Here is a 27,351-nt window from a genome sequence, read left to right as displayed (position 1 = left end):
GATGCATTTTTAGCCTAGTTCTCTTATTAGCACTAATGGACTCTTATTTCTACATCATAGCAACTATTAACGTACTTCAATGTGCATGATTAATTCATTGAATGTATTAGAATTCAGGAGAGAAGAAGAAGGCTGTGTCTAGGCCGAGAGAGAGGACATAAGACTGACTTCAGAGTGTGTGTGTGTGAGAAAGGAGAAGAAAAAAGATATGAAGGACAAGGAGTCCTATGTTAAAGACCAAATTAAAGTGCACATTTTCTGGGAGACATTTCATGGGAGAGAAGTATTTCCCAAAATGAGTAAGGAGGGGGAAAGCCTATTTGCAGATCTTGAAATATATTAGGCTTTGAATGTGTGTGTGTGTGTGTGTGTGTGCCCTTGGTCTAGAGCCAACATACTAACAGCTTACATTTTTGCTGTTATCAGTTCAATTGCCATAGGTAAATATGCAGTCAAATAAGCTCTCTGAGTTATGGTTAAGCATCACACACACAGACCAAAATGTACACACACAAACTGGAACAGTAAGTGCTGACTGTGTGAACACATACCCACACACACAATTAGGCCTACGGACGAATGTCTGATGGTGGTCGTTTTGTCCTTTGTTAAAAGTGTGGAAAACTGCATCTCCATGCCCACAGAATAGCTCAGCTAAAACAGCATTTATTCTGTGTGATGTTTAAACAGATAGACAGAAACTAATAAAGGCTGAGCAAGTCCTCACACCTCACCGCCATAGCCTTTTACAGGCAGAATGGTGCTGTGTTCGCCTTGGCCAACATGGATTCTCCCCTGGTTAAGAAGGCTCAACACGCAGTTTCAAATTGTAAAAAACTTGTTATATTCTCACAGACTATCTGAAGAAAAAAAAACTCTGCCTTGGCCTTTGATTGATAGGCAGAGTTTAGTTTAAATGAATATATTAAGAAGTCAAATACAGAATTTTTTTTAAAGGTCTGAATTTATTTAGCGTCTTTGTACCAAATACTAATGAGAAGAAATTTGACATTTTCTCTCTGTTCAAAGGCTCATACAACCTGAATACATCAGCTATTAATAACTTGTCAAATCCAAGTAAGCAACCTGCTTTCATATCATCAAAACATTTTATTTACAACAGAACACATTACAGCTATTTTATACCCCATTACACAAATAACTGTACATTTATTTTCTGTTAACTAATTGTTTGCTATCAAAAGGTATGGCTGCTATAACAAATTATTAAACCTGTTAATTACATTTCCATTGATCCACTAACCAATTAAAAGCACTTTTTTGTTTTTGTTCTTATCAAAAAGTAGCGCTGAATCTGAATCAGGGTGATTATTCAATGTTTTATGCATTTATTTAGACCCAAAATCTAATATTTCAATAATTGTTCCTCCTCAATTATACCTACATTATGTTAATGTGTGTTGAGCACATCAAACATATTTAAGGCACATTTTTCAATGACTGTACAATGGGTGAAATATGATACTAACACACACTTATTCATGAAATACTACGTTTCAGTTCTGTTCGTTTGCCTGTCCGCTGAGTGGGGCGGAGATAATTTATGTTTTGTGCCTCAGCCTGGAAGATCCAGGAAATAAAACCCGTTTGTGTCCTGCACTTGGGTCCTCACCTCTCCTCCTTCACCAGCACACAACACCGTCTCATAACAGAATGCTCCGACCACTTTTGGACGTAGCGGACACCGGGAGCAGTCGTGGGATTCCATTGCCACGTTCCGACTGCGTCTCCGACTCTCCTCCAACTATTCGGTAGCGCTCGCCACATGCCTCCAGCAAGAGGAGCGGCTTCAGTCTCCCCCACCTAGCGTACCTATGGAGAAGATCAAGGGGTTTGTAGGACTGTTTCCATCTTCACACACTTTGCTGGAGGTCAGCAGGAGGCTACAACTTCCCTTCCACAAGGCAAAGCGGCGATGCCTCACGGCACTCCAACCCTCTCCAGCTTCCCAGTTCCGAGCTGGACTGTCAGCCAGTGTGCCGGAATCCCAGTTCCTGGCGTTCCAGGCAGCGTCCCTCCTGGCTTTCCAGTCCAGGAGACCAGAGTCCAGCAGTGGCGGGTTCCCTCAGCGCTGGCCCGTCCGAGCCTCCAGTCCTGCAGCCTCAGCCACGGCGTTGCCGTAGCCCGAACAGGCAGAGACCAGAAACTCAGAGGCCCGACGAGCTCGTTCCCGCTGAGGTATCCCTCCAGCTTTCCTCCCCAATCCTCCACGCCTCACCGCCGGCCTTCCAGCCTTCAACACTGGTTCCCCAACCATTAACGCCGGCGGAGGCGCGCGCCGTCTGGCAAGAGTTGAAGGCTAAGCCCCTGGCCCCCTGGAGTCTGGCTCCCGTCTCCGCTGGCGGCACATCCGCTGCCCAGCCAGAGTCCCTCCTCGCTGCCCAACCAGACTCCCTCCTCACTGCCCAGCCAGAGTCTGCAACCCGAATCACAGTGTGCCAACGACAACGTCCCCGCTGAGATGGAACCGTCGCCGTCCAAAGAGGCAAATCCTGGTCCTGTCCTCAGAGTGCCAGCCGGCCGAGTCTCCAGAGTCGCCCCCGTAGCCGGCCGAGCCGCCAGAATCTCCCGAGCCGCAGCAGCGCGAGCCGCCAGCGTTTCCAGGGCCGCAGCAGCCCGAGCCGCCAGAGTTTCCCGAGCCCGAGCCTGGAAGATCCAGGAAATAAAACCCGTTTGTGTCCTGCACTTGGGTCCTCACCTCTCCTCCTTCACCAGCACACAACACAGTTTCATAACAGTGTACATGACACTGCATGGAAAATTTTGTGAAAGGTCTGGCTTGGACCAGACTGTCTGGGATGACACTAGTGAGAATATCAAAAAAGCCACTACTCAACACATTTCTATTTACAATCATGGTTTGCTGATGATATTTTTTTAAGTCTCATTCTCCTAACAGTACTGTTATTGCTATAGTTGCTATAGTACATCATTTATTATGCTTTTTTGGTCATAAAATGAGGGTGCATGATGACAAAAACATGGCAATTTAAGGATTAAAATAAAAAAGAACCATGCATATTTGATATGTATGATTAGGGCAGATGCTGGTCTACAAAAAAAAGTTTGATAATAATAATTTATATAATTTTTATAGTTTGATTTTTCCGTACACATTTTTGTGTCGAAGGGACATTAATGTAACTTTTTTGAAGCTGTGTTAAAGGGTTAGAAGGTGATTTGGTTGAAGCAAAGAGTTTTCTATTCAGCTGTGTGGTTCACAGATCCAGAGGCACTGACTGAACTCCTGATTAAACAGGTTTCACACTGACATGACATCCTGTCCAACATCTAACTGTCTGTTCCTTGATGCTGCAATCAGGTCTATAGACATTTACACTACAGGGGCTTTTATGTTCTGCCTCACGACAGTCTGACTATAAATTACCAATAATGCCAAGGAAGTCTTTACATTAACTAATGTTCAATGTTAGTATTAGGTTGGATTGTACTGTGTTTTTTCTACACCTTGTTAATATGACAGAAGACAATACAGAGAGGGAAAAATATTCATCGAAACAAACATAGAGCAAATACTGCATAAAACTACTATTAATAAAGTAATGCTGCATTAACACACATGGAGCACAGTCATGCAAACTTATAGTTAGTTAAAATGAATTTGGTAGTATCCTTTCTTGAAGGCATCCCCTGAGCTGCTGTTTTGCAGTGAGGACTGTGTTTACTTCCTTTCTGACTCAAAATAAAACAGGCTACCCTCACACCTCTTCTGAAAACTGCAGATGCTGCAAAGCCCCAAATAGTGCTAAAGTTAAAACCTTAAAACAGCAACTCCCGTGTAGAAGACAAAAAAGACTGAACCGCAACTAGTTCATGTCTTACCATTAATTTAAATCGAGATTTGTAGTATCCAGTTGGGACTATAAATACAGTGGGTACGGAAAGTATTCAGACCCCTTTAAATTTTTCACTCTTTGTGTCATTGCAGCCATTTGCCAAAATCAAAAAAGTTCATTTTATTTCTCATTAATGTACACTCAGCACCCCATCCTGACAGAAAAAAACAGAAATGTAAAAATTTTTGCAAATTTATTGTGTTTTTTGGCAAACTCTATGCAGGCTTTCATGTGTCTTGCACTGAGGAGAGGCTTCCGTCGGGCCACTCCTCCCATACTTTTTCCATTTGAGGATTGTGCTCTTAGGAACCTTGAGTGCTGCAGAAATTCTTTTGTAACCTTGGCCAGATCTGTGCCTTGCCACAATTCTGTCTCTGAGCTCCTTGGGCAGTTCATTCGACCTCATGATTCTCATTTGCTCTGACATGCACAGTGAGCTGTAAGGTCTTATATAGACAGGTGTGTGCCTTTCCTAATCAAGTCCAATCAGTTTAATTAAACACAGCTGGACTCCAATGAAGGAGCAGAACCATCTCAAGGAGGATCAGAAGAAATGGACAGCATGTGAGTTAAATATGAGTGTCACTGCAAAGGGTCTGAATACTTATGACCAAGTGATATTTCAGTTTTTCTTTTTTAATAAATTTGCAAAAATTTCTACATTTCTGTTTTTTTCTGTCAAGATGGGATGCTGAGTGTACATTAATGAGAAATAAAATGAACTTTTTCGATTTTGGCAAATGGCTGCAATGACACAAAGAGTGAAAAATTTAAAGGGGTCTGAATACTTTCCATACCCACTGTATAGGCACATTGCCTAGACTTATTACATGGATCAAACTAAAACAATTGTTTCAGTTATATTCACATTAAAATGCAGATCAAGGTATTAACATACTGAACACTAAAGGGGTCACTTGTAATGGCAAACCCACAGATTTTGATAAAAAATATGAAAAAAAAAACATTCACCTGCAACTCTGGTGTCAAATCAAAGTATTGCTGTATTCAAGGAATGGAAGGGCGTAAAAGTAGTGAAAAGGGGAGGAGAAATGATTAGCACAGATTAAAATCGCAGGGGGGATGTGTCAAGCACTTCCTTGATCCTTGGGAAAATGCAGACTTTTCATTTGTAGATACAGACTTTCACTTCAAGCTGAGTTCCACACATGGTTCTGATGATTGCCCCAAAATTGAAAATAGTTAAAAAGAAAGAAAAAAAACAAGAAAGGCACAAGACTGAATTCATACAATTTCAAAATGCAATTACAAGGCTTTTAACTGTTAGGATTTTCTAGACAGACTGACTCTGTAAAATCAGGCACACATTAATGAATGTTGTGTCTCGTCCAAATTTCCCCATTGCCAGAAAGCAGGCGTGTGCATTCTCTGCATCAGAGAGAAATGACCAAGGGAGGTAGTAGAGAAAACACCAAATAGAGTGTCAAGGTCCCTGAGGAGCTCCTTCACTGCTTTACACCTCTGCTGTGAGTGAGTAAATCATGTATTACAGCAGAGTAGTAGAGTGTGTGGACACACAGCAAAGTGTACAGCATCTGCAGGATACTCACAGGGCACACACTGGAGGAGGTTGTGATCATAAATGAATTCAATGGTAAAGTGTGTCCAAACTTTTGACTCTGTGTGTGTGTGTGTATATATATAAGGATATGCTAATTTTACCATTGCCAGTATGTATGTGGACAGTTAGTTCATTGACAGCTTTCCCACCAGCAAACCAATGGAAGAATTAGAAACAGTCACAATACAAGTTCAAAAGAGGAAAAAAAAACAAACAGTCCTCTGAATGATATAATTTGAAAAATTACCCAATTAAATCTTATGTTGCCTCCAATATCCTGACATATAATAGGACCCCACAGATTACATGTCTCATCTGTGTCCTATTAACATGAAGCCAGTGCAGCCTACAATAAAAGTTGACAGACCAAATCCTTTGGATTCATTGTTGGACCTGAAATACAGCTGAAATTGCTTTCCTCTAAATTACCATGCCACAAAATGTTCATGCATTCAAACAGCAGTAAAACACTTTCATTTGCATTGAATTATTACAGGCAGCTTTTACTCACTTCATTTCAGGTTCACAAATTGAATTGACTGTTTACAAGAACAGAAGCAAACAGCTGCAAGTGACATCGAGTGCAAATAGAAATGTCTTACAGTTACTATGGTACAGAACTGCACGAGTGCCTTTTAGTGGTTGCAGTTCAAAGTGGAGACTATACCTCAGGCCGACTGCATAATCAATGATTCAATGAAGTGCACTTGCTCCAAAAAGAGTAACTAGTGTTACTATTATTCAAATGCGGTAATACTGTGGGTATTCCCTCAGATAAAAAAATTTCTCAGCATACGAGATTGTAAAATGTGATGTAAGAATTCTCACATGTAGTGAAGTCACAGCCAATCAGAGCTGTCCACCAACATTAGTTTTTGTCGTTTGCAAAAATTTTCAGTAGCTCAGCTGCTCAGACATCTATGTGGTGTGAATTAAATTAGTTAAGTAATAGCTCAGTGTTTCAGAGGAAATAGACTTTTGAGGACATATTGAGAATGAGATAAGAAAATCCTCAGACCTGTATGTACCCTTCCTAACTAAGTAGTCAAGAACATCCAGATATCTATTTGGTCCAATGAGTAGGGGACTAAACCAATGTCTAAGTCTATACAATTAGGGTTCAATTAGCTTAGATTCGTAAGGAGATTGGCACTGGCAACTCTGCATAGAGTTAAAAGAAACCTCCAACCACAAAATGAGACACAGTACGTATGGAAATGGATTAATGTATATATTCTTTATGAATATTTATATTTTTAACAGGTTGTACCTTAACAAGTGTCATTCAATAACATGACCTTTTAACCTTCCCAAAAAAAACATGGGCATGAAGAAACAAAACAATAATCTGTCTAGTTCAGTTGGTTCGATTTTTTTTCCCAGTTTACCTCTAAGTTCCAGTACTGTCCTTTTAAGTGATCTTAAGCACATTAGTTTACCTTGTCCATTTCAGTTGCACTTATTGTTCACTAGTTCCTCGGTCAGTATTTAGAATCAGTTAGGTTATGGTTCAGTTATTCCTTTGTTTGAATGCTATGTGGTATCAGGCCTGACCCAAAAAAAAAAAAGAATTTGAAAAGGCAATAAAACATTTGAGATCTCAAAAGAACTTGCAGATCCTCTCAAAAGAACAGGGAATCCTTTGTAGGTCCTACCACCCTCCTGGAAAACTGGTGGCCATGGGATGTGGAACGTCCTCTGGAGACATCTCAGGTGGCATCCAATCCTTGGACAGCACAGCTCAGTTCTTAGGAGCAGACTCTACCAACAAAAAAAACAGCCTGCACACAGACGTGCAAAGCAATTTCTTAATTCTTTTAAAATAAAATAAACAATCCACCTAATGAATTACTCTTGCATTACATCTGCATCTCAAAAATTAAAACATCTCTTATCAAATTTGTTGTCTTCTATTTTCATATCTTATTGGCCAAAAACAATACAAATGTGTCATAAATGAACCCATAACACAATTAAATCACTTGTGAAAGGCTAAGGGTACATACTGAATTCAGCAGGTTCACAGCGATACCCCAGAGGATGTGCGCAGAGGTGCACTAGCTCACAGGAAAACAAGTGGGTGTGCTAGCTTACATTCACAGAGCTAATACAGCTAACAACTCATTAGCAGCTCATAACATTCACATTTTTCACAGAATAGCATATCCTGACCGGTTTTATAATGAACAATGTACTCCCATCTACACCTTGTCCACAACATTGGAAAAATAGGCATAAATGCTCAACACATATATAGTCATGCCTGAAATTATTCATACCCCTGGCAAATTCTCACTTAAAGTTACTTTTATTCACATGCCCCTTTTTGTTCAAATGTACATAAAAAATGAATCATAATTTTTTCCACAATGATGCCTCTTGTACATCTCCTTATTTTCTTCTGGGAGACGCCTGTGTCATTTCTAATCAAGAAAAAACTTGCTGGTTGAATAAAAGTAACTAAGTCAGAATTTGCCAGGGGTATGCATAATTTCGGGCTTGACTGTAAATGTACTAACTCACCAGGATATCCTTCATCAAAATGGTTAATTTTCCTTGGCTTTTGCACATCACTGGACTCAACGTTATCACTTTTGTGCTTACAAAAAAATAAACTATAAATAAAAATAAATGCACAAAACCGTATTTCTCAGGGCAGTTTTGCTCACTTGACCCCAAGAGAATTAGAAGAAAATTCTCCCCCTCCGTGGATCCTAATATTGAGAATATCGATACCAACGCTAGTATTGATATCGGTCGATACCCCGACAAAAATATGGATACTTTGGTTGAATTTTTACTCCCGTATGCAGTGCTGCCATTTTTTCAAAGAGGCGACCTAACTATCTTGTCTGTCTGCATCTCTAAGTAAGTACCTGTGTGTAAGTGGCGTGCCTGTGCCTGTATGCCGGTCTTGTAGAGCGAAGCAGGCAGGCAGGCAGGCAGGCAGGCAGGCAGGCAGCCCCCCCCCCCCCCGAAAATGAAACAACAGCAACCTGCACAATTTGTAAAAAGGCCGTTAAATACAGTGGCAACACCACCAATTTATTACTTGCCAAAAAACACCTGAGTGTGGTTGCAACATCAGTGCCAGCTGAGATGATTTTTTTCAAAGGCAGGGCAGTTGATAAGTCACAGGCATTGTGCAATTAAAGCAAAAAAATATGAATATGATACTGTTTCTAAACAAAAACCTCTAACCAACATCACTGTTCTGCACAGGGGGACAGCGCCCCCAGGGGGGGTCTTCTTAGACTATTTCTTTAGGCTAAAGACTTTAGGAGTTGTGTTTTTATTAAGTTTTATTTTTTATTATGAAGTATTTTTATACTTCATTTATTGTATTTTTATTATTCATTGTTTATTTTTTTTACCGTTTGTTTAAATTACTTTTTCAAAGCCAGAAAATATGTGCAATGAAGGGAAGACATTTTGTTTTATTTTATTTTTGTATTATACTTGTTTTGGAGTGATTGCTTTGTCGACTTTGTTTATTTAGGAGTATTCTACAAAAGAAGTTTTAATATTTTCAAATGATAATTTTGTGCACTTTGTAGAAGACAAAAAGTCTTTTGTTAATAAAGTTCTTTTTATTTACTGTTGAACTTTGTCTGGGTTTTAATAAATTAATAATACAATTTAAAACAAAACACCAAACACCTGAAAGTCATGAAAATGTATTTATATTTGATAATGCATTAATTGTCAAAAAGTATCGGTATCGATATCGGCGATACTGGCCCAGTATTTACTTGGTATCGGATCGACACCAAAGCTTGCAGTATCGCCCACCACTAGTGCACAGCGCAGTGGTGCACTCATTGTACATGGGAAAAAACAATACTTGGCGAACAATGTTACATTTACTGGAAAAAAGAAAATACATTGACTATAAAAATAACCAGGGTTACATGTACACTAAATATAAACCTACTACTGTAATACTGTAGTCAGTGAAAAGCATCTGGCAGTTTAATACACCTTATATTAAAATTCAAACTCCACATATAAATTTTACTGGGAGCCGGCTGTTGGTTGCAACAGCTCTATGCAATTTCCCCATTGTGGGACAAATAAAGGTTTCTTATCTTCTTAAATCTGCACACAATGCGGTAATGTAAAATCAAGCTGTTTTACAAGGAGTTAAAGAAAAAAAAACAATGGATTTATTTTCTCAGTCACTTTAATCATGTGTTTCACGAACAATGGCCTGAACACCATAGCTTGAGAATTTATAGTGATGCCATAATTTAAAAAAAAAATTCAAGAGTTTTTTTAGACTTATTCATCCATCCACTTTTTCGCACTTATTCCCATGTGTTGTACATGATTTTTGGTTTCTTCAGTTCCTTGTTTTCATTCCTGCTCTGATGAAAAGAAGCTGCTGTTTCATTCTCATCTGCCAACTCACACTCTTGACAAGTCAGAAACAAGTAAACAAGAAAATAAATGAATGCCAAGAAAACGCAGATCAAAATAAACTCACAAATAAATGTACGTATGTCACTTAAACAAATAATCATAACTTACAGGAGGGAGGCTGGACATCTTCTTCATTAACGCACTGTTTTCAAAGTCACTATACACATTGTTGTCCTCACTGGGGTCATCTGCTAAAATATACAACTCTCCAGCATGGACATCGGATACATTTACCTATATGGAGAGACAGATGATAGATGGACAGTTACTTCATGGAAAACATCTCCAGCATATTGTGCCTATGTAAAAGTAAGTGGCAGATAGGAGGTGTGACTGTCATGCTGTGTAGGTGTGATACACCTCCCTGAAATGTTTTGGGGTTGAAGCCCAGCCAGAGAGTATATCGGTAATCCCAGGAGCGCAGAGAGTAGCCCATGACCTTTATGTCATTAAGGTCAGGGAGGTCAGAGTTCATCTAACAGAAGAAGATTCAAATTTTAAAACATTTGAAAAGGAACAAAATACTGTAGAAAACTTTCTGCAGTGCTATCAGATCTCAAGCTATCAACTCATCCTGTGAGCTAGCCAAAGAGTTTAATGTCAGGCTGCCAAACCACTCTGAAATCAACCTGCAGCAGCACTACTCATACCAGTATTCTAATTGAAGATCTCGTGCTTTTAGCTGGCAGCTCCAGTATCGGCCAGTTAGGGGGTCATAGAGCAACAAAAAGTCATGCTCATTTTACATGCATACAGTTTTCATGACGTTCCCAAATTTTGACATTTTAAATGAAACTATTAACGATAACTAATTAATTTATTAAAAGTACCAGTGTGACATGTTTGTATCAAAAATACATTTGATTCTCTTCTCAGCTCCTCGACAGATACAAAACTCTCATGACTAAACCTTTAGCCAGCTCCAAGTTTTAACATGCTTTTCTAAACAATGCATCTCTGGCACCTGCGGTGTATCAGCAGGCCGAGGGTACTGGCTAAAAGATACCGCCTCCTCATTCCTTATTTCACTGTGCTGGAAGGTGTTGGCAAGACTGTGTCCTTCAGTACACAGCTCCACCTGCAAGAAAAACAAAACAGTAAAGGAAAATTAGATCATATTTTGTTAGGGCCTGTTTATAAAGTGTTTACTTCTTGATTCCTTTTTATAATACAATGTCATCAAGTGTAAACAAACCCCTGAAAGGTCTCAGTTATGTTCTTGTGATATAATTTGTAGAAAGTGAGGATGTAATATATATATATATATATAAAATATATATATATATATATATATATATATATATATATATATATATATATATATATATATATATAAATAAATACAGGAGATTACATGGTTGTGAATCCCACATTTTTGCCTGCTTTTATTATTAAATGTCAGTTTATTGGTTACTAATTACCTACAGTAACTGAATTCAAAACAAGAAGACTAATATAAGAGTCCACAGCCATGCATGTGTGTTATACTAAGGCACACTGGTGCTGGTATCAGCATGCTAACATGCTCACAATAACAATGTTGACATGTATTTTTTACTGAATTTTATTCTGATTTTATTTCAATTCCAATAGTGGCTTTACACTTTTACCATACATTCCCAGTATTTCTAACTGAACTAGACAATGCAATTTCTTCAGAAATTGCGTTGGGATTGCTGACCACTGCGAAAAGCTCGAGGCAAACCGTGTCACTGGCCGCTAAACAGCCGAAGCACGTTTTGAATCGCCTGACGCAGTTGGAATAATCGAGAACTACGAACTGTAGTGAGGGTGCTTTTATTTTGAGAAAATTATATAAAAAGGCTTTTATTTTGAAAGGACAAAGAGCTGCATGAGACTCATGGGACCTTATGCTAGAATCTGGACTTTATTTTGAATATTCCTTATAATTTACAAATATATAATATTTTCCTATAAATGACTGTACACTTTAATTGTGAAAGTCTGACCATGTCCTGGTAGCAGACACAATGGCTGATATTGAAAATGGCCTCACTTGGTGCCTGAAGCTGTATGCCAATAGGCAACACCCATTTTAATATTGAGTTGCTGTTTCAGGGCTTTTCTGTTGAGAAAATGCTATTTCAGGGCTTTTATTTTGAAAGGACAAAGTCCTGCAGGAGAGTCTTGGGACCTTTTACTAGAAGCAGGACCTTATATTGAATATTCCTCATTTTCCTCAATTTACAAAAATGTAATATCTTCCTATTAATGACTGTAAACTCTTATTGTGAAAGTCCGAACATGGCCTGCTGGGAGACGACACCATGGCTGACATTTAAAACAGCCACAGAGTCACTTGCTCTAAATAGCTGAGAATGGTCCCCATGTGTAACAGCAGTGAACATTAGGCAGTCAGTCATTCTTAATCACCAACCACAGACAGCTTTGATCTCTGCCGCTGCTTTGTGAGCTGTTGCTATGGTGACCTAAGCCCAGAGTGGGAGGGGGAGTGACAGTGACAGCGCTTTACACACGCAGAATAGAGAAGCTGAGAAAACTTCACCTCATAAAATGGAGGACTACAGATAAACTATAAACCTATCAAAATATTTTTTTCACCAACAGTGTCAGGAGGCTTCAACAAAGAGACTGATCCACTTTTTGTGGAGATATTCCAAAAAATGAAGGATTGGTGGCGAGTTAGAAACAGCCTTCATTTGTGTTTTTCAGCAGAACTCCTGGAGCTTTTTTATAATGAGAGTGAATGAGAGATAGAGCAGTCACTCTCTGTGGGTTTGGCGACTTGGTGGAAAAACCATTGGTCCTATCAAAATGAGAACAGCATTACCTGAAAGAAGACAAAAATCTCTACTATTTTGATATATAAATTGTTTATATAGCTGAAAGTTGACACAAGAAGAGAAGAAAAGAGAAAAAAGTTGAAAAAAAGCTGAAGAGCAAAACAAGATGTCAGTGACATCATGCACTCTAGCTCCCTCCCATGCACACCAATGTAAAATTTAGACAAAGCCTAAAAAAAAAAAAAACATAAAACGTAAAGTGCGATTAAAGAAAAACCGTAAAAGATATCAAAAAGCTGAATACAAGACTTATCGATTAATGCCTTCTGACCCGTTTAAAGGTTCAATTGTGTTTCTAGCTGAAAGTATGCTGACACAGTTAAAGCTGAAAGAGGACAAAGTTCAAGGGGATTTTAACATTCTCTCCATTAATTTCTATGGGAAAAAATTAAGACAAAACCTGGAATATGTCAGAAAATATAAAAGATATCGCTGAAAAAAGTAGAAGCAACCCTCTCCTCATCGAGCTGAACGCGACGGCGTTTGAATGACATTTCTATGTCGAACGGTGTGGGACTAGATAGCGACTGAAAAACGGCGGAATAATAATAAAGAGAAAAAACGAAGAACATATCTTGGGCTTGCTGTTTACACAGCAATCCCAACAATTACATAGTCACTGAAAGGCATAGCTACAGTGTGAATGAAAGGACATGAATATGTCCATCCATAGCTCAGTGGTGGCACTACAGGGACAATCTTGGCATCACAAAATTACCAGAATTTATCCTCTGGGCAACAGAAATGTCAGTAAAACATTTCATGGCAATTCATACAACAGAGATATCGCAGATCTCTGTCTGAGATTTTATTCTTGGAGCTATGCAACTAAAAGTTTGCAGACTAAAGTTGGACCCTTTCTCTGTAAACTACAGATTCAATAAATTAATTCCCTTTCATCTCTTGATACCTGAAAAGAAACATCAGAACAGGGCTGAGGTGTTCTGAGACCAACCATGTAGGAGATGGTAGGAAAAACATCCACCAGCTCCACCACATTTCTTCTAACTTCGCCATCTGGAGAAGAAAGTGCTCAGAGAGTTGGTCAAAGTTTAGTTACTGAGAGGTGAATAGTCATGATATCCACTAAATTTTAATAGACACCCTGCACTTAAATTTCATCATCATTGCATCATTTGCATTTGAAATAAAAACTGTCCAGAGGCAAAATATCAAAGTGTAGCCCTGTCTAAACACTTCTGAATTTCAGATATCAAAGATTTCACAAAGGTAATGTTGGCATAATCATAAATATTTTAACAAGGTTTAGATGAGCAATTACAATCAAAACATTTAAATCAAACATAAGGTTCCTTTTGTGATTTGACACACATGGTGCTTTAAAAGACAGAAATGTGCAACTTACATATCTGTAGTAATTAATTTGTTAGTAAAGAGGCTTACCCTTAAAGCTGTATCTTGATTGGGTTAAAACATCAATAAAGGGAAAGGTGGACTCTCCCAAGCAACCACGAACTGTGGTGACACCAGGAATGTAGAAGATGAGAGGAACACGTGTTACTACGTCAAAATTAGAGTACTTCGCCCATTCACCGTGCTCTCCTAATGACCAACCTGCAACAAGAGGAAGGAAAAGAGAAATGAACTCCAGGCACTTCAGAAACTATTCTGACCACTGTACACATTTTATTGGATTGTCAAATATAAAATTGGTAAAATTACTATTTTTGCCCATTATCAAGTGCCAGAAAATAACCCATATTAAAGTGCAAACATGTTTTTTTATTTATTAAAAATCAAAATTGAAATCTCACATTCAATAATGTATTCACACTCTTATGCAATGGTTTTTAGGAGCCTCTTTTACAGTAGTTACCACTGCCAGTCTCCACAAGCTTTATACACTTGGATCTGAGCAGTGGGATAAACTGCTGATCCAAGTGCTTCTTCCTGGCTGATCCTCTCAACCTCTGTCAGACTGGATGGAAGTGCAGAATTGCCATCTTTAGTCTCTACATAGACGCTCTGTACAGTTTAAGTCAGGGCTTTGACTGGGCCACTCTTGAACAGTCAGAGAGTAATGTCTTGGCTATTTGCGTCAGGTCTCTGTCGTGCTAAAAGGTGAACTATCACCACAGTGTCAGGTCACTTCTCTCTGGAGCAGAGTATGCTGTATATACTGTGTGATGCTGCTTCACCACAATAATGGATAATTCAGGTGTTCAGCAGCATCTTGTGGTCAGCGGAGATAGAGCTTGGAGTTCTGCCCAAGAAGTTCAGTTTTAGCCTCATCAGACCAGAGAATCTTCTCATGCTCTTCAGGATTCATTAACACTGTTGGAAAAACAGTAAACAGGCTGTGGAGTGGCTTCTGTCTAGCCACTCCACCATAAAGACCTGATTGATTGAGAGTTGCCGAGATGGACGATTTCCATCGTGACAAGTCTCTCTCTGCAATTTCTGTAGATCTGTCAGAGGGACTGTTGAGTACTTGGTCACCTCCCTGATCAACATCCTTCTTGCAAAGTTATTCAGTTTACGCAAATGGCCGACTCTAGGAAAAATCCTGATGGTTCCAGACTCCTTCCATTTCACAGCTGAGTCGATTCTACTCTTGGGAACAATCAAACCTAAAGTAATCGTTTTATACTCCCGGCTTGATCTATGCCTCACCACAATTTTATCACAGAGGTCTTTAGAGAGTTCCCTGGACTTCATGGTTTGTGTTTTGTCCGTACATTTAAGGTGAATTGTGAAACCTTTTACACACAAACATGTGTCTTTCTAATCTATGTCCAATCAGTTCACTTTGCTGCACACTGATTCCAATCATGTTCTAGACACACCTCAAGGATAAACAAAGGATACAAGACACACTGACTACAATTTAAAGAGTGACAGCAAATGATCTGAATACTTTTGTATAAGAGACATTTCTGTTCAGATTGTTTTCAATTGCAAAACTTCCAACATTATCCATTTTAAAATTAAGCTAACAACACAAAAGAGCAGGGTTCTTCACAAAGTGATAAAAGTGCAGGGTTCTGGAAATTTTCTGCATGTTACACTGTAAATAGCACATGTAACCTTATTCAATATAGAAATATTTGAGGCAATCCATTTAACTGATGTCTTTGCCACTCATCTTATATTTGAAAATTATTGTATTTGATTGTGTTTCACTGGGCATAAATCAAAGACCGCAGAGAGGATTCACTCCAGCATCCTCCACTGAAGGAGACATTAAAAGAAACTGAGTTTCCAAGTCACAAAGCTTTTGAAAAAAAACTGGTGCAAAAAGAGAGCTGGGGTTTTAGAGTATAGGAAAATAGTGGAAGGTCATAATGGCAAATTATGCTGGTACAACACTGCCATCTCGTGGCAAAGGGCAACATTGACTGCAAAAATTTGATCATTAAAACGCTTCAATTTCTAAAACACATTCACTCTTCAAATGCTGCAAAGAAAAACAACCATGTCAGTGTTTTCAACTAGAAATCAGACACCAGCATTAATACCATCCTTAGCCAGTCCCACTTCATCTGTAGCCACTTACCATGATCAGAGGTGAACACCACCACAGTGTTGTCAGCCAGCCTCAGCTCATCAAGAGCACTCAGCAGTCGCCCTACCTGAGCATCCACAAAAGACACTGCAGCATAGTAGTGCTGGCGGATACGCAGCTGACAATAATAGACAGACAATAATACAGAACAATAATGTTTAACAGATTATAAACATGGGAAGCCACATCATAAAGAGTGCTGAAAGCAGCCGGTTCATACCTGGAAGTCTTTAGGAATTGGTCCATGAGGGAAGCTAATGTTTATTTTTTTGACATCTTCTCTCTTCCTTATGTCAGTCCATGGGTTGTAGGCTACTGGCGGAAGGCGTTTGGGGACATCGGGGTCAGGGGCCAAGGTCATTTGTCCTATAGGATACAGGCTCAGGTACTCCTGTAACATATGAGCAGCAAAAGTGTTGTTAACTAAAGATAGATAAGTATACTGTACTAGTCAGCTGAAAAATTGATATATTTCTATAATAATAATAAAACTTTTTTTTTTTAATCCCAATTTCAGCCCTTCGACCACTGTGTGAACACTAGACATGTTTTTTGGCTTCTTTCTTCTCCTGTACCTTCTTCTTTACTATGTATTACAACTAGTAATGTCTTTTTTAAAGCTCTTGTATAACTGACGTTTTCTTGCCCCTGAGGTATTTCCAACAACACTTATGTTTATTTCATAAAATCACTATTTGTGCTCTCATGAAAAAAACAAAACAAAACAAAACAAAAACATGGCATCTGAAGTAGGCTACAGGTTTCAGCCACTATAGCTACGTGGCTCTGGGTGGCAATGTCTGTGACAATGAAGTTTTCTACAGACATTCTGGGTCCCAAAAAGGATAAATCCTAATGACTTTGATAACACGTATAATATGTGTATTGATCTATTACTTCTATACAAAGAATTACTCTTTTCATTTGAGATAGATTTCCAGGAGGAAGGCCAATGGACGAAGATTAATGAAGGATATGACGCTGTTGTTTTGTGCGTATGTGCAAGGCTCGTTTAAATCTGATTGGACGACTGGAGCGTAAAGCCCGCCCCATTGCAGATAAATGGCTGTGACTGGCCCGGCTCTTTTGAGGCTAGAAGAAAAGACTCTGGCTCATGGCTAATGAACTCTTAGCTCAGAGTGCCTTCGGCTTTGTTTCCTTTTTTATTATTTTTATTTATTTATGTAATAATTTGTGCTTTAGTAAGCATGTCCCTGGTTATGTAATTGAATTTGTTGCTATGTAATTTATTTTCTGGTCTCTTTGGCAAAAGATATATTAATCACAATAGGAATGCCTAAATAAATTACTGATTAGGGCAGCATGGTGGATGAGTGGTTAGCACTGTTGCCTCACAGCAAGAAGGTCTTGGGTTTGCAACCCGGCTATTCTGTGTGGAGTTTGCATGTTCTCCCCATGCTTGCGTGGGTTTACTCCGGGTACTCTGGTTTTCTCCCACAGTCTAAAAGCATGCATGTTAGGTTGACTGATGACTAAATTGCCCATAGGAGTGAGTGTGAGTGTGTGTGGTTGTTTGTCTTTGTGTGTCTCTATGTGGCCCTGTGATGGACTGGTGACCTGTCCAGGGTGTACCCCTGCCTTCCACCCAAAAGAGAGCTGGGATAGGCTCCAGCAGATCCCTGTCACCCTGGTTAAAGAATAAGCGGGTATAGAATGGATGGATGGAATTACTGATAGCTTAACTAACTCGCTGTGTGCGTAATACAAGCCAATCCAAGAGCCACTAGGATTGCTGTAAGTAAAGAAAAGGGGGCATTAGGAGGTAATGTTTGTCAGTAAAGAGAAATTTCAGCTAATTACACATACATGGTTTCATACATTTGTTTATCATGATATTACCATATTGGTATTGTAAAATCACTGACACGATGTAATAACGGACAAATCGAGTACTATAACCCAGCTATGACCCTCTTTCAAGACCCCACCTTACTGCTCAAAACAGAGCATCAACCTGATAATCTATTTTGAGGAATTACAGATCTGGTGATTGTTGCTAAATTACAGGAATACCCTTATGACCAGTAATGTAGGACGTTTAAGACTTTTAAGAAGACATACAACATCTGAGCGGCTCTGACAGGGGCCAAAGTGTGGTGACTAGATGACTGGGTAAGAGCATCACCCAAACTACATATCTTGTTGGGTGTTCCTGGTTTGCAGTGGTTAGTACTGACCAAAGGTTGACCAAGGAAGGACAAACAGTGAACAGATGTCATGGGTATCCAAGGCTCACTGATGACGAGGTTAACCTACTGTCAATTACATTTTCAAATTTCATTTGTCCCTCCATCCATTTTCTTCTGCTTTATCTGGGGCCTGGTCGGGGGAACAGTGGCCTAAGCAGAGATGTCTCCCTAGACACTTCCTCCAGCTCTTCTGGGGGGATACCAAGGCATTCCCAGGGCAGCTAAGAGACACAGTCCCTCCAGCATGTCCTGGTTCTTCCTTTAGCGTCCAGGTGGCATTTATTCCCCAAGCCCAAGTCACCTTAGCTGGCTCCTTTCGATGTGGAGGTGCAGCGGCTCTACTTCAACTTCTCCCAGGTGACCGAGCTCCTCACCCTACCTTGAAGGGGGCGCCCGGGCACCCTGCGGAGGAAGCTCATTATGGCCCTTTATATCCAAGAGCTTGTCCTTTAGGTCATAAACCCTCGAGCACCCTGGAGAGGGTGTAAAGCTTGTCCAGTGCTCCACAACCGGGATGAAAATTGTACCCCAGCATAGAAATTCCCAGGGAGGTTGAGAAGTCTGACCCCCATTTGGTTGGAACACACCCTTTGGTCCCCCTTTTTAAAAAGAGGGATCACCCCAGTCTGCCAGTCTGGACATACTGTCCCCAACCACCACTTGATGTTGCAGAGGCGTATCACCCAAGGCAGCCCAACAACATCCAGTGACATAAGATACTCAGGGTGGTTCTCATCCATCCTGTGTGCCTTGCCGCTGAGGAGCTTCCGAACTACCTGACACAACCACAAAGTTGATCATCGACCTCCAGCCTAGGGTGTCCTGGTGCCACGTGCACTGATGGACACCCTTATGCTCCAACACTGTGTTCATTATGGTCAAACTAGCACAGAAGTCCAACAACAGAACACCACTCGGGTTTAGATTAGGGAGGCTGTTCCTTCCAATTGTGAGGGAAATTTTCACCTAGACAGACAGTTCATCTGCCACCTCCCTGTGTGACCTGTGTGAATTCAACAAAGACTTTTGACACTGCTTTGTATTTCAGTAGGGAAACGCAGGAAGCAGAAGAAAAGACAGGTAGTCACACAGACATGCTAATTATATTACCGATCACTGTGTATGTCATGCAGGCGTGATTTACATGTGACTGACTCTGATGTGTAAATTTAAATTTCTGACTTGATATAAAAGTTTGCCATTTCCTTTGTCCTAGGTCAATCGGTATTGACCCGTTCTGCAGATCGTATACTCTGCTGCTTTTGCCTATTAAACTTGCTATCCTATAAGCTGAGTTTTCCCCTCCTAGTACTTTTTGCCATGACACCAATCACACCCCTCCAGGTCTCACTGTAACTGCCCACATGAGTGTCATTCTACTGGGGGTCAGTTGGAGCACCTTCCAGCACCCCTTCCAGGGAGCCCAAGAAGGCTGGGTACTCTGTACTGCTCCTCGGCCTGTAAGGCAAAAACAACAGTAAGAGACCTATCCCTGATCTGAAGGCGCAGCAAAGCGACCCTCTCATTCATCAGGGAAAACTCCAGCACATGGCGGCAGAGCTGGGGAGCTATGAGCAAGGCCACACCAGCCTAATGCCTCTCATCGTGAGCTAATCAGTATGTCTCAACCTCCCATAAGAGCTCAGGCTGCTGGATAATCAATAACTATGCACACGCTCACATAGACAAAGCAGTTAGCAAACCATTGCTTGTTTTTCCGTCTCTCATAGCAAAATATAAAGATGGAAATGCACAACTTGCATATATTAGCTTAGTACATAAGAGGGTAATACAAGGTTTTAGTAGAAGAATGCCAATGAAGTTAATTTAAAAACAGTGTGTTAATTACTTTGTCCAGCAAATCAGTCATGTTACACACAATAGATGTGCATAACCAGCAATGAACATTTATCAAGAGCCACAAAACAGTTAAACTTTGACCAAAGTAGGCTGTTATTGCACCAGAAAGCATGCAAATGCTTGTTTACATATCCACAGCATTTGGCAAGAGAGTAACTTTGACACTCTATAACAGGGGTGTCAAACTTACGGCCTGCGGGCCAGATCAGGCCCACAAACGGGTTTAATCCGGCCCACGAGATGATTTGAAGTTTAACCCTCTGGGGTCGACGCATGCGCTGGCGTGTTTTGACGCATCTTTTTCTGATAAGGCCGAAACAAACTTAAATTACTCCGTCAATTCTGATCGTACAGATAAAAGAAGTATATCATTCAAATCTGTAAAGGGTCTAGTTTTAGTGGTATACCATCATAATAACAACAAAACGTTGTGCTTTTTTTAAATAAAGAAAGCCGACAGGGTGCGCTCTCGGACTTTTCTGTCTCTGCCATTTCTCTTCACAGACGCGTAAATAAAACAACCAGAATCTCAGCGAATACTTGACTCATAAAAATAAGAATTATATGGCTAGAAAGCTTGAAATGTTTTCTTTTGAGTGAAACAATTCAAGTCAAAAACAAATCATCAATTTTTATTTAATCCGTATGAACGTAAGGAAAAGTCCGTTTTTTCCTGTCTCACCTCATTACAGGTAATGCGGTCCCGCCTTGTACACTGTCCACTGTTCACATGTAAATAATCTCAGGTGAACCAGGTAAATATGTGCACGCCCCCGAGAAATGACACAAAATATCAAACTTCATCATAGAATTTACTCACTTTTTCTGCGTGTTTGGATGATGGCGTGTTACGCACGTGAAGCGGCGCTCCTTGCATTCCTCACAGAGACAAATAGTTTAGCTTGTCCTCAGAGTAAAAACACTCAAATGAGGATCGTTTGGCTCCTCATTGTGCTGCACTAATCCGTCCCACCTACATTGACTGAAAGGCTCATTATGCACGTCTTTGTCTGGTCGTTCAGTGCGTCTTTTGTGTTCACAGGTAAATCACATGACTATTCATCCTCAGACACACCCTCTTGCATATGGCCTTTCTGGACAAAAAGTGTCTTAGAAAATTTATTTTTCTAAGACACTTTTGCGTTTGCGTTTGCACAGTAAACACAATTGTTTACTGTGAATGTGTGAACAAGATGACATTCACAGCACTCTGAAATAAACACTTTAGCCTACAACATGCTGGTCTCGTGGTCTTGTGAACCAATGTTCTGTTTGTGTTTTATGGTCTTATTTCAGTGAGTAAAAAATTGTAGTTTTTCACTAACCATGCATAAACACTTTTTTCTCAAAAACACAATAATGTATAAACTTGAAGCTCACATATTATTGTAGCCAATTTTGTGCTGATTACAGTGTTATTAGACTTTAGACATTAATATGTTTAAAAAACACTGAAAAAAGCACAAATGTCAGGACATGTCAAAATTTGTCCAGGCCCCAAAAACCCCCTCAGACCCCAGAGGGTTAAATTAGCTGCAATTTTTCAATGAAAGAAACTGCTGTTCTAAATGTGTCCACTGGGTGTCGCAATAGCAATTATGTTAAGCAGGCAAACTGTTTATACCGGGGCTGAGCAAGTAGGCCTATACCTGTCAGCTGGCCCGGAGCTAGCTGCCTTGTCGGTCCAGTCTGGCCCACTTGGGAATAGATTTTCCTCCATATGGCCCCTGACCTAAAATGAGTTTGACACCCCTGCTCTATAATAACACTGGCTCAGATATAGTGGGCTGGAAATAAAGCCTTTTCCTTGCCATAATATGAACTTGCATGTGTAGGTTCTTTCTCAACCCTGACATCATATATACTGTAATAAAAATCTTAAACCCAAGGTTCACTTAGTTAAAGGTGCAATGTGTAAAATGTGAAAGATTTAGTGGTATCTAAACCTTCTGAGCACCACTCATCTTTTAACATGATTTCCTGTCTAGAGCCAGTGTTTGGTTTGTCCATTGTGGGCTACTGTAGAACATGGCAGCACAACATGACTTCCTCCCTGAAAGGAGACCTGCTCCTTATGTCTAAAGTCTTGTTCTAAGATTAAGAAAATGCAACAGGCATGACATACTGACAACTTATTTTGAAGCATGTAAAGTTTTTACTGGATCACTTTGACACTTGGTGAAACTTAAGGACATTAACTCTGACTAAAGTGAGACAATCTGCAGCTTATATAAAAAGTTTTATACAATATAAGCGTTGATGTAACTATTACCTAAGTATTAAGTATGGCGCATCTCAAGTAGTGCACAGAGGGTTTATAAGTGTTAAGTCATACCTGTGGTATCCGGAAGGGTATGTGTGGCTTGTGAAAACCCACAGCTAAGAAGAAAGGATCATCTCTGTAGGCCATACTCTTCAGTAACCTGACTGCCTCTTCTGTGCTCTCCAGGTCAGGGAGAGTTCCCCCAGGCTGCTCTGTCACGTTCACGGCACACAGTAAGTTGGCATGGAGTTTACCATCCTCTCCTTTACACACCTGGAAGATTATCATACAGATTATTAAAACTCATGTTAATTCACAGTTCCTGTGAAGAATTGGATTTGAGGGTTTCTGCTGGCTGGTCTGGTAAACTGATACCAACATTTCTATAGTAGTACTTTTGGGGGGGAAGAAAACTTGGGCGGGGCAATAAACCGCCCGATTTTCTCAATTAACTCGAATGTGTAGTTTACATCGACTTATTTGAATGAAAATTGGTTTTCTCTTTAACATCTGTTGACATTCCCCTCTTAACTCAGCCCCTCTCCCTGTGCGTTTGCCATATTAGAGAGACACAAACAACATGTCAGCGAGCAGGGAAGAACTCGTTCCCAAGAAAGGCACAGTGTCATCCATAATTTGGAAATGGTTCTGTTTTGCAGTGTCAGACAGAACAAACAGCACCCCGCTGCAAAGTGTGTTTGAAGTCTGTTGCTAACAAAGGCAGCAGTACGACCAATTTACTGCAGCTCCTCAAACAGAAGCATGCTGCCAAGTGGGACAACCCTGACATCATATATACTGTAGTAAAAATGTGGGAGTGGTTGCACCCTACTAAATGAATAAGACCGCAGCAGCACTAGCACATGCTTGCATATGCCGATACTTCGGTCGATATGCTTTTTTTTCAGAAACACACAGCATAAAACAAAAACATCCCTTATCATTTGTTTAGTGTAGTTTTTTATGAGGCATGTCCAACCAGTTTGAAATTAAATTTGTTTTACTGATACTGAACAGTACTTGAATGACATTGAAGGATTAATTTTTCTTTTAATTGTCATTTATCAGCGGTTAGAAATGGTAATTTTACTGCAGTGTGTCCCTACCATTCACTCAATGCAACCCCACAGTGAAAACCAGGCAAAAATAATCGTTTTTGAAATGCTATTCTTAACTTTAAAAAAAAACAAAAAAAAAACAGAGAAGCCTAAACTAATAATATTTGAATGTTATGTGTATGTTATAATATCCACTGAATATTACTAATGAAGCTCCAGGAACAAAAAAGTAGTATCCAGGACAGTCAAGAAAACACACGCACGCACGCACGCACGCGCACACGCGCGCACACACACTCACACATTAGCATGCCTGGCCCAAATACCTTTTTAGGGTTCTAAAGCTTTGTTAGTAATATTCAGAAAAGATTCAAAGCTTTGCCAAAGCACTGGGGAGATATTTGGTACACTGCTTTTGTCTTGTCGTCGTTCAGTTCCAAATACAGGGACTTCCAAATACAGCATCAAACTGGCAGCACATTCACACTACAAACCAAATATCTAGATTTTTTTGTTCTGATTGAGAATTTAAGTAAAATTAAAAACGCTTGGAAAGTATATTACAAGTCATGAATTGTGACTCACAGTTTAAGCTGTGATATGACGAATGCTTTGCTATTGAAGATCTGCAGTGACCAAGAATAAATTGAAATTATTTGCAACTTGTATGTGGTTTTAGTGCATCATTACTTTCTCCATAGTAGCTGAGGTTGTTAGTGCTCACAAAGCTTTTTATAACCATTAAAAAATAAATACTAGAACCTGTTTGGCTACTTACAAATAAGCAACAAAACCTATCAATGATCCAAGAAAAGTTATATCTGTTTCCAAAACATACCTTAATTAATGAGCATTCTAAATAGTTTGTGAATAACAAAAAACTAACAAAAACAAACCTAGCTTGGTAGACCTGTATCACTCACAGTTAGACATATTCTTTGCTGTTTGTACCTTTTCTTTTTCATATCTGAATGAAGCTGGGTGGTAGGCAGGGATGGACCAGCTGTAAGGATAGTCATCAGTGTGGTTAGAGGCAATTCCTAAAGAATAGAAAACATAACAACCAGTTTTACTAGCATACCAATGTTGTATTGGTGAACATTTTCTAAGTAGGCAAGAAATTTACACAGATTGGTGTCTTCTCAAAAATGCAGCTCTGTCTCATGTATCACTTCCTAAATTGCTTGTGATTTTTTGCTTTATCTCTAAATTTAATTTTACATTCTTAGTAAAATTACCTGGATGAAATACCTTTCCCACAGACATGGTGAAGTAGCCATTAGATTTAAAATACTGTGGCAGAGTTGTATAGTTCCCAGCATGGACTCTCCAGTAGGAGTTGAAGTCATAGAGCCTGGTTGTGTCTGGTCTGCGACTTGTTAACATGGATGTGCGGCTGGGAGCACACACAGCTTGCTGTGACAGAAAAGGATGAATTCAAATACTTCTGTGTGGGTGTGTCATCCAGTTAGTCTCATATCCAAATCATGAACTTATTGCTTTGATAATAAACAGACGGTAAACACAAAAAGACCAACTGACCTGTGCAAATGCGTTGAGAAAAACCTGGCTTCTGGATGCCAGCTGATCAATGTTTGGGGATTTCACTACAGAGTCCCTGTAGCAGCCCAGTGACGTCCGCAAATCATCTGCCATAATGAAGAGGACATTTCTTTTATCTAAAAGCAAACACAACCATAGTTAGGTATCGGTTTTTATTGAACCCATTCAACAGTAAAGGATAGTTTCCAGCCACTGCAGAATAGATGAGAAAAATAAAAATGATCGTAGCAAACAAAAACTAACTAAAGATGCTCAGTCTGTACAGTCCACACTAAATCACAGAGCTGTTAGAAATACTGCTGATAAAAACTGAACAGGTTCTAGCAGGTTTCTCTACAACCTGTTCATCTCAATCTGGGCACAATAAACCCAAAAGTGAAACTTAGAAACAGAGCACCATCCACTGAGTTAAACTAAGTTATTAACAAACATTAGCTACGGTGAGCACTCATTCACCGCTAATGTCAGCTAATTTACATGATTAGTGTAGACAACACGAGGGCCACTTTCCACCGGTCTAGCAGTCTAAACCACAGCAAAACACCAGACTACATGTTATTACAATGAATGTGCACTGCAGTACAAACTCTACCTATTCTTGCAAAAACTCCAAGTGCAAGTGTGTGAAGAACCAGGAGCAGAAGGCTTGCTCGGAGGAGCATATACATTTTGACCTAGTGACAAAAACATATAATATCCTTCAAATACGATTAACTAGTAACGGGACGCTCGAGCCCGTCTGCTCGACACAGTATAGATCTTTTGAACCGGAAGTGTCGCTGAACAGTGTTTCGATCCCTGCTTCAACATGCCCAAAATCACGTGACCGCTGCGAGCGAGGCCTCGTTACGTCACATGACGTGTTGAGCTGCTTCGCGGGAGATGAGCTTTTCAGTATGTCCAGGCTTTAAAAGGTCTGAGTCACTGCTCAAACCGTGGGTTTTTTGAGAGGAGGAGATTGCTAGAGACATTATTATTGCCATTTGAATTGTAGTCAGGGAGAGTGTTAGTTTACATTTAGGCTTAGGTATATTTAGTTTAGTTACAAACACTGAATAACACACACACCACACACTTATTCGCACACCAGACAGACATAGAAACAGAGTAGGTTTAGTAATAGTCACAGAGTGAGTTGAGGGACTGAAAGTTGTGTGAGATTCTGCGTGTGAAAGGTGACTAAGTGAGCCAGTGACTGACGCAGTGAGGAAGGGACGTGGTGGAAGAACCAGTGCCAAAAAGAGCACGATCATATGCCTGGGAGCACTTTGATTTGATTAGCCCCAAAAAGGTCAAGTGCCTGATTTGTGCTCAGGAGATGACATACAGCAGCAACACGTCCTCAGTGCTGTTACACCTGCGCTCACATGCCAGTTACATCAGTCCCATGCGAGCAGGTCTTCTCCAAAGCTCGAGAGGTAGTGAGCCACAAAAGGAGCAGATTAAAACCATTAAATTAGATCATTAAATTAGATTAAAACTGTAGAAATTATTTTTCTAAATAAAAATCTTTGAATCCACACAAATGCCAAAGTCACTGAAATACCCCATTTATAATATAAAAACAAAGTTGCATAAGCACCAGCATCAAAATACTACCAATACAATTTTACTATTACACATATTTGACTCATCAAGGCTGCCTGTTGTACAAACATCTTTAAATATTGCATTATGCAAAGACAAACACAATGACAAACTTTTATTAAAGCCTCAGAGAAAGATAGAATGTGATATCCATTACAACCTGAAGCAATGAGGCTTTGTCAGGACATCTGCTCAGATGCAGTTCTCAAAGCCAGCCAGCAGATGTCACTCTTCTGACTGTATCAAATGCTTCGAAGCAGTGTGTCGTTTTCAGGGCAGTTGTCTCAAAGTGGTTCAGTGCTTCATAAAGCTTCGATTTTCCCATCACTAAGGTTAACGTGACAGTGAACGTCGGGATTCCACCTAAGTCTTAGCCTTCTTCTCACAGTTCATGGCAAAATAAGTCAGCGTGTCGTTGGTCTCTTTTTAAAAAAATTTCCTGATTGTTGCGTCAACACCGTGCTGTTTTTTCATTGGTCCATTTTTACGTTGCCCCCGCCCAACTGGTTAATTTAATAATTTATTAGTTAAATAATATGCCAATCATTATGTTAGTATTAGAGCAGTGGCTACTAGA

General features: G+C 39.9%; 1 protein-coding gene across 8 annotated transcripts; it reads right to left on the bottom strand.

Annotated features, from left to right (window-relative positions):
* Positions 1-9,763: 9,763 nt before the first annotated feature.
* On the bottom strand, positions 9,764-27,196 carry ids (iduronate 2-sulfatase). Of its 8 annotated transcripts, none has more exons than XM_026330475.1 (13): positions 26,935-27,196; positions 25,167-25,303; positions 24,863-25,040; positions 24,576-24,664; positions 22,639-22,839; positions 16,454-16,624; positions 16,225-16,351; positions 14,112-14,282; positions 13,618-13,724; positions 10,847-10,960; positions 10,247-10,357; positions 9,991-10,116; positions 9,764-9,874 (listed from the first exon to the last, which is right to left on the bottom strand). In XM_026330475.1, exons 2-13 carry the CDS (start codon positions 25,278-25,280, stop codon positions 9,803-9,805), a joined length of 1,581 nt encoding a protein of 526 aa, XP_026186260.1. In that variant the 5' UTR covers positions 25,281-25,303; positions 26,935-27,196; the 3' UTR covers positions 9,764-9,802. The 8 variants fall into 8 exon arrangements, 7 of the variants coding, with proteins under 7 accessions (XP_026186260.1, XP_026186261.1, XP_026186259.1 ...); XM_026330476.1 differs by having other exon boundaries at positions 25,167-25,273; XM_026330474.1 differs by lacking the exon at positions 26,935-27,196 and adding an exon at positions 25,780-25,997 and having other exon boundaries at positions 16,225-16,300.
* Between the last annotated feature and the right edge of the window lie 155 nt (positions 27,197-27,351).

Source organism: Mastacembelus armatus, chromosome 10 (genome assembly GCF_900324485.2).
Source record: "Mastacembelus armatus chromosome 10, fMasArm1.2, whole genome shotgun sequence".
Taxonomy (NCBI): Eukaryota; Metazoa; Chordata; class Actinopteri; order Synbranchiformes; family Mastacembelidae; genus Mastacembelus; species Mastacembelus armatus.
This window is presented reverse-complemented; position numbering and strand designations above follow the sequence as displayed.

Bases quoted from the DNA above. Each gene is read 5' to 3' on its own strand.
- ids (XM_026330471.1), bottom strand. From the start codon at position 25,855: ATGTATATGCTCCTCCGAGCAAGCCTTCTGCTCCTGGTTCTTCACACA. The intron at 24,665-24,862 runs GTAATTTTACTA...TCTATTCTTTAG, and splicing joins GGGAAAGGTATTTCATCCAG to GAATTGCCTCTAACCACACT. The intron at 10,117-10,246 runs GGAGGTGTATCA...CTCTCCATATAG, and splicing joins TCAACCCCAAAACATTTCAG to GTAAATGTATCCGATGTCCA.